General features: G+C 38.5%; 2 protein-coding genes across 4 annotated transcripts in view; one reads left to right on the forward strand and one right to left on the reverse strand.

Annotated features, from left to right (window-relative positions):
- Positions 1-572: 572 nt before the first annotated feature.
- LOC105394317 (T-complex protein 1 subunit alpha) lies at positions 573-7,102 on the reverse strand. Its single transcript, XM_038119918.2, has 10 exons — positions 6,945-7,102; positions 6,308-6,431; positions 5,861-5,978; positions 4,920-5,101; positions 4,345-4,609; positions 3,871-4,123; positions 3,426-3,516; positions 2,890-3,082; positions 2,368-2,508; positions 573-1,725 (listed from the first exon to the last, which is right to left on the reverse strand). Exons 1-10 carry the CDS (start codon positions 7,015-7,017, stop codon positions 1,495-1,497), a joined length of 1,671 nt encoding a protein of 556 aa, XP_037975846.2. The 5' UTR covers positions 7,018-7,102; the 3' UTR covers positions 573-1,494.
- Positions 7,103-10,876: 3,774 nt separating this feature from the next.
- LOC105394326 (tolloid-like protein 2) overlaps positions 10,877-13,301 on the forward strand; it is a 68,216-nt gene continuing 65,791 nt past the window's right edge. For 2 of the 3 annotated variants that reach the window (XM_038120181.2, XM_038120182.2), the window contains exon 1: positions 10,877-11,044. The gene's annotated coding sequence lies outside the window, so the exon portion shown is untranslated. The remainder of the gene's footprint in view (positions 11,045-13,301) is intronic. The other variant, XM_038120183.2, reaches the window with a different exon arrangement.

The raw sequence follows: 13,301 nt of genomic DNA on the forward strand, positions 1-13,301 counted from the left end.
CGATAATTGTAGATAGGTTCCCCCATTTACGGATAGTTAGGACGTATCGACCCTTTGGCATTATGTTCTTGTAGGTAGCGACTAAAGTACGTAACTGTATTTCTTAATTTTAAAGAGTACCTACCTTATATTTATTTTATTCATCTAACATGACTTATTAGCTTAGCTATGATAAAAATCAACAGCTTGTTCATAAAACACTTGCATTTTCAGACGAGGAACTTGGACAGACAGGCGTCTGCTTATTAGATACCTACTTACAATATTTTGACGCACAGATTGCATGTCTGTTGCGAAGCTCCATAATTAGCACCTTCCTACTTTATTCCTACTAACATTTCTGTCTATTTGATTGGTGATTAAATGTGGCGAATATTACACTTTCTGGGTCTAGCAGTGTTATAATATACCTACTCGTAATACATTGAAAGAAATGTCGAATCTCTCTTACTAACTGCAGATAGTAACAACTATAATTAATTTCCTATTTTCCTAAAAATACACCTAAAACTTATGAGTAGACTTGAAATTTAATAATGTAAAGGTACTTGCAGGAAATTGAAACACCGAAATATATTAAAATTACTTTTAATTAATTAATTGTATCAATATTGTGGTGTCGAAACATAATTCCGACACACTCTAGCGCAATGTAAACTAAGTTAAAAGCAATTAACCGAAATGGGTTAAATTTTATACATGTTTTAATCCTCTTACAAAGAGTTTTTGTTAAACAAACATGAATAAGTTATTGTGACGAGCAATTTCGAACCCTGACATAATCGAAACAAAGTTACCATTAACGTGAAACAAACTGGGTTAAAAAGGTACATAAGAAAATATTGTAACTTCAACTTATAAATATTTGAAATACATGACTAACTAAATCATTTAAATGCCTTGGAAATGGTATGAACAGATTAATAGTTTGTAATAACTCTGTATAAAATTAAAAAAAAACATAAGCAACCCTATATCATTACATTCTGGAGAATAGTGTGACCCTACCACGAACAATTTAATGTACAGGCAGATTGAGTGAATATAAACTATAGTCAAACATCATCATAGTTCTTTGAACACCAGTCATAACTGATACCATCTCTTTCCGTGGTGGTTCCAAGGCAGCTATGTATCTCAAACCGCAGTAAATAAAGCTTAGGCACTTATCATACTTGATATAATAATCAAGTAATATTCAATAACTTGATCTCAGCACTGTCGACCAGCGAGAACACATAGACAAACGAAGAGATTATAATACAATACTGAATCAAAGCACCGTAAACGTAAGAATTTGATTGCATTTCGAAGCCTATCTGAGCATTAACTTTGTGGACAGCGTCCTACCGGGAAATAAACTTTATATTTTGAAAAATACCTATCAATGTGTAATACAATAGCAGAAATTAATAAGCAATCCTGCAGCCTTCCTAAACCTTCATAAACGCACAATCCTTACACTAAAGCACTGAGATCTGTTTACAAATCCGCTTAGTCCAGTTCCCCAGCATTGCAGGCATCTTCGTAACTCCTTCCCTTGGACTGTTCTGGGTCTAGCTTGATCATGTCGTCGATACGCAGGATGGTGATGGCGGCTTCTGTGGCGAACTTGAGAGACTTGATCTTGGATATCGCGGGCTCTAGGACTCCGGCGGCCAGGTTGTCCCGCAGGGTGCCTTCTACCAGGTCCAGACCTACCCATTTGAGGTTAGCGTGCTCGACCTGGAAGGAAGGGGGTCGTGGTTAGTTATAGTCGAGACTAAGGTTAGTAGGAAAAGAAATCCAATTATGACCCACCAATGATAAAACTAAAGTTAAATAAAAATTATGAATAATGTTGATTTGGATGAAAACCACATGAAAGTCACTTCAGTCCATTCGTTTAGCTCAGTGGTCCTAGACAGAAATTGCCCTCGGTCGTGCTCATCCAACCACTACCAGCCTACGGGCTACATGTCTAAGGTAACATAACCTAAACTATTTCATCATTATAAATCTTCATTATCCGTGAGTGCAATAGGCTACTTTTTAAAACGGAAATTAATATTGGAAACTTATTAACTCACACACCAGCTACACAATTATATAAAATAGTGTTTATTATAAGGAAAGCTATAGATCGCATCCAGTGGCGTGGTTTCGGACTGGCCTACGTCCAGCAGTGGACTGCTATAGGCTGATAATGATGAAGTGTTTTAGTGCCTTCTTTATGTTTAAGGTTGCCTGTAAGAGATCGCTCTTAGCGATAAGGCCACCGTTCATTGTTTGTAGTATTTTTTATATGTTTTAATATTTGTGGTGACCAATACAGATATTGTATTCTATTCTAATGCGCGAAAAAGCCAGTAAGTCTATAGTCTATACCTTAGTCTGCGAGGTGTTGTGGTAGGCCCTCAGCTTGGCGACCAGGTCGGTGGCGTCCTTGGCCGCGTTGACGGCGAGCGTCTTCGGGATCACCAGCAGCGCCTGCGCGAACGCCGCGATGGCCAGCTGCTCGCGGGAACTCTGCGGATTGAAGGAGGGTGGTGATAATTAATATTATGGTGTTGTGGTGTACAGTTGGAGGTTAGTTGACGAGTGGATAGAACCTTTAGTTGTGTAAAACTAATAATAGTAATAAAATGCAGATTAAATTAAGGGACTAGCGAAATTAGTAGAATAAATATTTTTATTGTTTTGGTCCGCAGAGCTTATAATGGGAAGAATCTAGTCGCTTGCTTGCGCGCTGCTTGCGTAATCGTATCACCGTCCTAAGCTAGCGACATCGACACTCGTGCTGTAGTATCCAGTAGCTTAAAGCCATCGGTGCGGACGGCGACATGGCCTTTCTCTTTCAGTGCGCTGTTTGGCTTCTCATATAGAAATCGCGTCGTTAAATGAACTCACGAGCGTAGTAGCAAAGTTCTCGAGGTAGATGTTCCCGGCGGCCTCGACGGCGCCGCCGCCCGGCACGAGCCGCCCGCTCTCCAGCACGCGCCGCACCGCGCACAGCGCGTCGTGCGCCGAGCGCTCCATCTCGTCGCAGTACGCGTCTGTCGGGCCGCGGAGGATGAGCGAGGCCGCTGTGCGCGCTGCCGGCCTGCGGGGAAAGAAAAGATTGTTATTCGTCGTAAAATGAATACGTTCTTGACGAAGTCTATTCCATAGAAAAAGGGCTCTGAAGATACTTAAAAAGCTGTAAAATATTACTTAGTTTACGAAAATATTAATCTTTCGTCTAAAATCTTACTAAATTACTAGAGTTCCGACTAAAATACTTACTATAAATCTGTAAAAAACTAAACTACCTATCTAAGATGATAAAAATGCAACGAAAATACTTTGAAAATACTTTATTTACTTCGACTATTTTCGTATTTTGGACTAAATTTCTAGATAGATTTATTATATTTATTAAGATAAATATAACTTTAGCAACTCACCCCTTGATGAGAATGAGCTGGTCATCGCAGATCTGCTCCTGCACCACCTCAGCGGCTTCTCCAATCATGCTGGGCTCGAACACTTCCTCTCCTGTAGCAAAAACATACAGTGAATATTATTATATGTAATAATATGCTAGAAATAGGTCTACATATTTAGCCAACAACAATCTCCCACTACCACATTAAGCATCTCCCGAGGATCGAAACAACGCCCTACCCCCAGCCTCAAACATCGAACCATTATACCTACTAATGCTCTTTTCGGGCACTCCCGTTATTGATGACTATGAACCAATACTAATATTAACACCATCGATAAATTATTTGAAATTTTTACTTCAAATAAAGATCATTTCATTTGAATGCTAAGGCTATGGAAGAAGTCCCGCAGAATATGACATACTCATTAAAAATAAAGGAATAGTTTTCAAACAGCACTCACCGTCCATATTCGTAAGCGAAGTAAGGAAGGCAGCACCCGTCGCCTTAGCGATCCTCTTCAGATCGGCCTTCTTGCACCGCCTCACGCCCATGGCTCCGTTCTCGATGAAGTACTTCAGGCACAGGTCGTCGATGCCTCCGGAGCACAGGATCACGTTGACCCCGGTGGCCAGGATCTTCTGAAGACGCTCCTTGGTGATGTCAAGCTCGCGGGTGCGGATGGCTTCGAGCTTTTCAGGGTCGGAGACTAGAACCTGGGGTTGAAGGAAAAGTTATACCTATTAGTGCTTTGGGTAATGGATGGAGAAAAGAATCAGTTACAGTTTATTGAGTTTTAATTTTTTCATCTGTCTTGTAGTGAGGCACCTAGATACTATAAACCTATACATATTGTATAAGTGATCCGATGAAGGAATAAATTTAATTTTAATCCCAATTTCTTCCATAAAATCATATAGGTATTACAGAATCTTACCTGAACACCCATCTTCATCTTGGTCTTCTGCAGAGAGAAGTCCAGGCACGCAATCTTGGCGTTCAATATCTTCTTGGGCATGGCCTGGGACGCGACCGTGCAGTTGAGAGCGTAGCCCTTAACCAACACGCTCTCGCGCGCGCTCCGCCCGTGGGCCTTCAGGATGTTGACAGCCTTGATCGGGTAGGCCGAGTTGCCTCTACCGTCCGTGATCTTGACCGCTTGGACCGCGTCGACAACCATTTCGGAGAAGAAATCTGAGTCGCTGTTGGTTTTTGTTGAGTAACATTAGGGTTTGAGAGTAGTGCTTGTAATGGAAAGATAAAATTACATAGTGTAACATACAGGTGAAAATATAGAACTGTCTATGAATTCAGATCTTAACACTATATTGTTTTCTTTGGTCAAGCTTATCAGGCAATATTTCCATGAATGTAAATATGTCATAATTATATTGAAACATGGCAAGAACTATTTCATATTTTTGTTATTTATCCAACAGGGAAATGTGTTTTCACAAATCTATTGAGGACATCACTGATCCAAGTTATTCAAATAATATATTATGCACTTACGCTCCAATCAGCTTGGAAGACATGGTGGTCTTGGCAGCGTTGATGAGGGCTCCCCTGCCGAGGGACTCCACCGTCACGGTCAGGTTGTCCTGGATGTACTTGACGGCCTCCTTGCAAGCCAGACGGTACCCAGAGATGATGCTGGTAGGGTGGATCTTGTTCTTTACCAGTTCATCAGCATTCTAGAATAAAAGGAGATAGATGATGGTTTGTTTGTGAATAGGTAATGTTGTGTAATGCTTAATGATTGAATAGTACAGGATTAGTAGTAGTATTTTGTTTCAAAATAAAGCTTCATAAGGGGCCGTCCATTAATCACGTGAGGCTCAAAGGGGGGGGGGGGAGGGGGTACTGAAAACCTCACGAAACATCACGAGGGGGGAGGGGGGGTTCTCGTTAGACATCACGTGTATTAATTTTTTGTAAAAAAATTGGTATTTCTGATCCGATATTTTGGACGGCGCAAAAATTTTAACGATTAATTTGTAGTATGACCTATATTTTTTCTAGTCAAAAATTGCCTTTACATAGACTTCCAAAAAAAAACACGTGATCCAGGGGGGGAGGGGGGGTTGGTCCCAAACCTCACCAAATATCACCAGGGGGGAGGGGGGGGTCAAAAAATGAGAAAAACGACCTCATGTGATTAATGGACGGCCCCTAAAGAACAATATTATTGAAATGCCTTTCTACAAGAACTGCAGGATATAAGTAGCTATGGCACTCAAAGATAATGTAGCAATGATAAAAATTAAAGCTTGCAAATTGGTCCATTACCTACTTCAAATCTTTTCTATAATATTAATGTAGATATTTTTGATTGACTGGTAGAAAATGCTTTTAGCATAAGTCCACCCTTTGTACACTTAGTTATATATTTGTGCAATATAAAGGATTAAATTAATTAATTTAAAAAATATTTATCTAGAAGCCAATTTTACCTTGAGGAGCTCAGCAGCAATGATGACCACGGAGGTGGTTCCGTCTCCGACCTCCTCGTCCTGCAGCGCGGCCAGCTCCACCAGCACCTTCGCAGCCGGGTGCTCCACTTCCAACATCCTGGAAATTCATAAAAATGGTTTTATTAATGGTTGCATAGTTAACAAAATGTACACCCAAAAAATGGATTTCATACTCACCTTGTGTTTTTTTAAATATATACCTACCCTACCCTATGTATACATACCCTAAACATCTCTGATTGTATTACATACCCTACAATTTAATGTATGTTATATTAGGGTTTATAGTTCTGTAAGTTTGGGGTTGTGTGAGATGATATTATTATTATAGGAGTTCAATAATTATTTAAGTATCAAAAACCACTCAACAATGTGATATTATAAAGTAGGTACAACTAATATAATTATACTATTATTAATACATACTTGAGGATAGTGGCTCCATCGTTAGTGACGGTGACGTCTCCAATGTCGTCCACCAACATCTTGTCCAGGCCGACTGGTCCCAGAGAACTCTTCACTATGTTCGCTATAGCCGCTGCAGCCATTACTGAAATATGAGACCACAAATAAGTATTGGTTACCCATTGGCAGAGTGGTTTGTCAGAAGTATCCTGATCCTCAAAAACCCACAAGGCTTGGGTTTGGGCCAAATAGTAGTAGTTTAGTACCTGCAAGACTTAAATATGATTTCTCTCTTATTGGTATGAAATAAATATGATGTAATAAAAATTCTGAGTTCACAAATCATCCTCGAAGGCATTGAATATTGGTTATTGTTAAGTTATAATTCAATTTAATTTTTTTTCATGGAAAGTTGATCTAGTATTTACGTTGAAAGAGGTTAGTTTCTTTGTCTAAAATTATACTATTGTTCTGAACGTAAACAGTGGAGAAATTTATATTTTTGACCAAATCTAAGCATTTGATAACATTTGTAGGGTATTTTCTTGGGGATTTCACGAAATATAAGCAAAACTAGAAACAGAAGTGATCTGCATGTGATCCACCGGGGCGAGCCTCGTGTGGGTTTTGTTGTTAGTTTTTACCATCTAAAACTCACCATTTTGTGTTCTGACGGAGGCTCCGGACGATCTAGTCCCTGCTACGGATAATGGGGCGGCTAAAGTCGACATTTTTATGAGAAATATACGAAAAAATCACAAAACCACCGTCACACTTTTTGATTCTTGAAAATGGAATATCGAAATTGTTGCCAGTAAAAAAAATGTATGACACATGCGTTGTTTATTGCCAGATGAAATAAAGTGCATTATAATTATTTTATAGTCTGTGAATTTAAATTTCATTATTCTGAGATTTATTAGGCACAGTTTTGTTTTATGATTTTAGGAAGTTCTCGAAATTTTATATCAACTCCCACTCCCCATAACTACCATATTTATTTAAAAGTCACGTGATCAACCAAGGTTGTTTAGAATGACCAGCTGAGTTACACTTCATCACACCCTACCATTTACGGTCATATTATAGTCGGCTTACGGCTATCTATTATACTGTATACTCGTAGTACGTAGGTAGGTACTTAGAGTCGTAATTGTTAAAGTTCGGTCCCTTCATGAAATCCAAACCAGTTAATTATGATATCTTGTAACTATACTTACCCGTGTTACATGCTGGTGTCAATAAATGATTTTGATTTGATTTGATTTGATATAGGTAGGTACCAATATAGGTACCTATCTCGTAGGTACTATAATTATAATTATTATCCTTGTTTTTGATTAGTTATATCCAATCAAAAACATAAATGTGAAATGAGAGCCAAGTTCGTGCCGAATGTTGACTTCAGCGACAAAAGAAGTGAGATCTAAATGGGTGCCAAGTTCAATGGTCAGTTCTGAAATTTATTTATAAGTAACAGTATTACATAATCATTTATCTTCTTATAACATAAAATAATGTATTGTAGCATAAGGTCTGATTTGGCTAGTTTTTTTAAACCTACCTCAACGAATTATTATGTTCGACCAACAATACAAATTTTCGGAATTAAATAAGAACCGACCAATTCTTGTTGGTTCAACTTGTGAAGGCTATAATTCATAATAAATATAATAATTATTAATAATAATAATTCATGTATGAAAACTAGCCAAGACAGACCTTAGGCTACAATACATTATTTTATGTTATAAAAAGATATGATTATGTAATACTGTTACTTATAAATAAATTTCAGGACTGACCATTGAACTTGGCACCCATTTAGATCTCACTTCTTTTGTCGCTGAAGTCAACATTCGGCACGAACTTGGCTCTCATTTCACATTTATGTTTTTGATTGGATATAACTAATCAAAAACAAGGATAATAATTATAATTATAGTACCTACGAGATAGGTACCTATATTGGTACCTACCTATATCAAATCAAATCAAATCAAAATCATTTATTGACACCAGCATGTAACACGGGTAAGTATAGTTACAAGATATCATAATTAACTGGTTTGGATTTCATGAAGGGACCGAACTTTAACAATTACGATTCTAGGTTTTTTGGACATTAATATCTAAGTAACCGTTTGAGATACGCTTATGAAATTTAGAACACATATGTATCTCGCTAGTGTCAATATATGAGCCAAATTTCATACGTTTATAATAAATAGTTTTTGATTTATGAGGGGGTCAAAAGTGGCTCGAAATGGTTCGTGTAATATTACACACGGTGCGGCTCGCCAGTTCTGTTTCTCGAACTTGGATTGACACGCTACCGCGTGTCTAGATTAGGGGAACCCGGGGTAAGATGGGGTCGCGGGGTAAGACGGGACCCCCCACATATATGCAAAACTATACATCTTAGGAATCTGAGTAATGAGCCAATAGAAAGGCTTGAATGATTGACCTTTAGTGCGCCAGTGACAGCAGGTGTCAGCGCATGCGTTTTTTGTCTAAGCTCAATTGTTTGTTTTTGCGTAGTGTCCATGTTATTTTTGACCGGTAGAAACAACGTCACAACACAGTAAGTAAAACAGTGGCATTTTTGGTAATTGTGTCTTTTTATTTAAGGTTTGGTACGCTTTGTTTAAATATGCGCAAAATCACTTTAACATTTAAAATATTTTTTTTATGAATAATTTTTATAAAAAATATAACGTGGGGCAAGACGGGGTATTTTTGGAGGGGCAAGATAGGGTACGGATCTAGCTTGGTTAAGTTATTTTTTTCTCTAACCCGATATTTGACATTGTAGAAGGGCTCTAAAAGGGCTACAGGGAAGTTGGCTAAAAAGACAAAGCAAATACTGCCTACGAAGAAGAATAACAACGAATATGACTGTGTCTACCTCTACTTGAGGATATCAACAGTCCTACTTTAAATCTAAGGAAAAGTGGGTCGGATTTCAAAGGTGCAGGCGTTGGGCTCACACTGCAGGTGCTGATGTTGACGATAAAATCACAAAAGAAGTGTTGTTTGTCTGTTTTGTGCCCCACATAGTATACTTACCCCATCTTACCCCGTACATGGGGCAAGATGGTTTATTTCCCATTTTTTACATTTCTTAAAATAAGTCAATTGTAATGATTACTTTTTTGGCAAAAGCTGTGCCAAAGTGTTCGTCATTAAGTTCCTAATGAGCCATAAATAATTGATAACGTTGTGGTTATAAATACCTGTTGTTTTTTTAATTTTCCCTTAGCGACCCCGTCTTACCCCGGGTTCCCCTATGTATTTCTACCCACGTCGAACAACGAACGCGGGGGGGATTATATAGATTATATTCTTACCTAAGTATAAAGTAAGCTAGTTAACTAATGTTTGAATTTGAACCTGTAGTATGGTACTATGATACTAAGTCCGCGTCCGTAGTCGAGCGGTCCTCAGTGATCGTAACTGATGACTGAGGTTAAGCAACAACTGGCACGGTCAACCATTTAATGGGTGAACGATTTCAAGTGGTTCTTTTCTGGACGCTTCCGTGCTTCGGACGGCACGTTAAGCCGTGGGTCCCGGTTGCTGCTTCGGCAGCAGTCGTTAAGCCTAGACAGAGGCCTTCGGGCAGCTTGAAAACATCTGACAGAGTCTGGTTGCCCACTTACCGGACAACTCTCTCAGCACAAGCTTGTTTGTGTTGGGGTCCACCAACCCGCACTAGGCCAGCGTGGTGGACTAGGCCTAAAACCCTTCCTTCATTGGAAGGAAACCCGAGCCCCGGCAGTAGGGACGTGATGGGTCGTGATGATGGTACTCAGTAGATTGTTAGTAGGTCTTCCTGTGTGTAAGTTCATTCAATAGAAACTTTATTTTAGAAAAAAAAACTTAAAGTTCAGCCAGATCAGAAATTGAAACAGCGGTGTTCCAAGATTTGTTAGAGAATTGCCGTTCCATATTGGATTTCTGCCAGAAAAATGAATTGCCTTTGTCGAGAAACGGGTATTTTATGTTAGTAAAAAATATATACTTAGGTATTTTTCTAAATTACGTGACCTGATGCAGTGTCATGTCGTCGGTTACTTCGGAAAGCTCTCACGAGGAGGTACCTCGACCTACATACGTGATGTGCCCCTTGCGAAGCCCGATATCAGTAGTAGGTAGTAGGTAAGTACTTTTATTTTATCTAAAGACATACTTATGTGTTTCTGAAATACCATGTAGGTACATAACTTAGGTAACTAGGTACTTACCTAATTTATAAACAACAACAAAGTACTTACCTATGTGGGTAGGTACACCGCGAGTACATAATAATATACATAAGTAGGTCCATTTTATAAAGTAATTTATAATATGAGAGCGGAAATAGAAGGAACGCTTTTTGCATACTAAGTCCCTCCACAATCTCCACCGCCATTCATCTGAAGCTGTACGCAATAAAGCAAACATACTCAGTTACTGTAAAGCTGAAATTCATTGGAATGCTCCGCATCGCGCGGCCTGGTAGCCGTATCTATACGAGAGGCATAATCTCGTTTTCTGCGGCTTTTAACGAAATCCACCGATACGGTGGAGTTTCGCGGAGCAAAACAAATCGCGGGTAGTTTTGTGCATGCGCGGAGGGGAGGCACGCAGGCGCGCGGCGGCCGCGGCAGTCGCATGCCAGCCGTCGCCGCGAGCGGACGTGCCCGCCGCCCTTTGCTTCAGCCGCGGCGTCAACACGCGATAAATGGCGCCCCAACCGGGACCTCCTTCACGCGGGTAAGTCCATTTTCACAACACAAAGCGATTGCATTTCTAAGTCCTGTATCCTAAGTTTCTGCAGCGTCGTGGTCCATTACGCAGCCTCCGCGTGGACTGTGAGAGGGCGTGGTAGGGCATCGACTACCGTGGAGGGGGCGCGAGTCGGCGTGTAGGCCCCGATAGCGTCTGATAAGGATGCGGCCCACCCACTGTCAACAAACCTGTACATTATATAAAACGTTGGACATTTACAAAAGGCTTTTAAACATTGAAGAAGTGAGGATATCTCCTCGAAGTCGTACCTATTGATTTTCATCTCTCGCTTCCGAGGAAGTTCGGTGATGCGATCTATTGCCCGAGGGAACGATGTGAGAACACTGTCGCAGATTCTTCTCAGAGTTGGTACATGTCTTGCCTGCCAATATAAATATAACCAATGGTGTAGGTACCTATACCGTTCTATCTATAAATTATTACCGTCAGATTTCTAAAAGTATTAGTCCAGTTTCTCACTTGAGTAAATCTAACTAAGCACAAACTTAAGTAACATATTTAGGCAATACAGTTGCATATCATGTTCAAGTACTGCTTAAGTTATTTTCAGCTGAAAAAAATACAGATTGAGTGTGAATTTATATTTAGGTATGTTTGTAACGAATTAACTCAAAATCTAAATTACCTACACGATTGTACCTACTCAAATTAGTTAAGGGATCTAATGGCATTTTTCTTTCACCCAGTCGAAGGTTGGCTGGAAGAAATTGCTTTTTGGCAATAAGCCCGCCTTTGTATACGTTTGTGTTTTTTGATTTGTAACTGTTCTCTTTTATGTTTTTATTTGTATGTGTACAATAAAGTGTATAAATAAATAAATAAATAAATTGTTTAAAAAAAAACTTTTTCCATGACTGTTAAAAGAGACAGTATAGTCACATTAGTCACCTACCCTATATAGAAGCTTACATTTACAAAATGGTGTAATTATAGTTATGTATTTTAAAAACAATCCTGTACCTAAGTAGATATTGGGTTTGTCCATTACAAAAATATAAGTACCTACCTAAATATTTAATAAATCTAAAGCTCACTCAAAGGTTGGCTGAAAGAAATTAATTTTTGGCAATAAACCCACCTTTGTATACAACTATACACCTAAGTATTTTAGTTCTAACTATGTTTTTTTGTTTTGTGAAAAGCACAATAAAGTCGGCTGTGCCATTTCAAAACACAGTAACAGCCAAGAGACAAAATTTTCAGGAGAGCCATAAAACGTTTTTGTCCCTTCATTTCAATGCCCTGGTAAAACTATAATACACATCTCAACGAATGTAAGCTTAAAAGAAGCGGCAGAACCTAGGCTTTACATACAATACTATTTTATATAAATATGACTAATATTGTTGCTGTAATGCACAAAAGAAAACAATAACTAGGTTTTAATTGGTTTTCTCACCCTAAAACCGCCCTCACTGACCATTTTATAACCTAGTAAGAGCCATTATTGTGTAATTTAAGACAAGTTAAGTATATTGAAATTGCAATAATAACGTAATAATTTATATGTTTTTTCTTTTTTATATGTTTTGGATCCTTCACATAATATAAATCAAATTTTGCAGCACTTTTACACGACCGCACTATAAGTAATAGCTGAAATACCGGCATATTTTTAAGTTTGTTTTTTGTTTTATGTAAATGAACTAAATCGCCATATTAAGAAGGCATGTCTGACACGAACATTATTACACTGCCTTAAATTAGACAATATTTCCTAAATTTTGAGCTAAAATTAGTTTACTATGTTTGAGTTTTTTTTGGTTTATGCAAAATAGGGCTAGAAAGGTTCTGACGAGAGAGGTGTCTATGGCTTTTATAAAGAAGACAAAATTTCCTTATGTTCTTCTTTTAATTCAACTCTCTAGGTCTCATTGGTTCAAAGATACAGGTTCTGAAATATCTGATACTTTTTTCGAAAAAAGTGTTAGTAATAATGTATGCCATTTGTGACTTACCAAAATTAACGGGCAAAAATTGACCTTTGCTGACCATTTCAAAACCTAATCATCTTATCTTAACTAACCATAGCACGACATCGGCCTTATCAAAGTTTACAAATGATATTAATGAGTATTTACATAATAAGAATCAAGTTTTGGCCATATTTATAGATTACAAAAAAGCATTTGATACTTTAGACCACGACCTATTAATCCGTGCCATGAATGAGTGCGGTATACGGGGCCCGATGAGTGAGTGGTTCCGCTGCTACCTTAAC

Source organism: Plutella xylostella, chromosome 6, assembly GCF_932276165.1.
Source record: "Plutella xylostella chromosome 6, ilPluXylo3.1, whole genome shotgun sequence".
Taxonomy (NCBI): domain Eukaryota; kingdom Metazoa; phylum Arthropoda; class Insecta; order Lepidoptera; family Plutellidae; genus Plutella; species Plutella xylostella.

Excerpts from the sequence above, each read along its gene's own strand:
- LOC105394317 (XM_038119918.2), bottom strand. The coding sequence starts at position 7,017 with ATGTCGACTTTAGCCGCCCCATTATCCGTAGCAGGGACTAGATCGTCC. Across the intron at positions 3,083-3,425 it reads CAGCTCATTCTCATCAAGGG|GCCGGCAGCGCGCACAGCGG; the intron begins GTGAGTTGCTAA and ends CTTTCCCCGCAG. Across the intron at positions 1,726-2,367 it reads ACAACACCTCGCAGACTAAG|GTCGAGCACGCTAACCTCAA; the intron begins GTATAGACTATA and ends CCTTCCTTCCAG.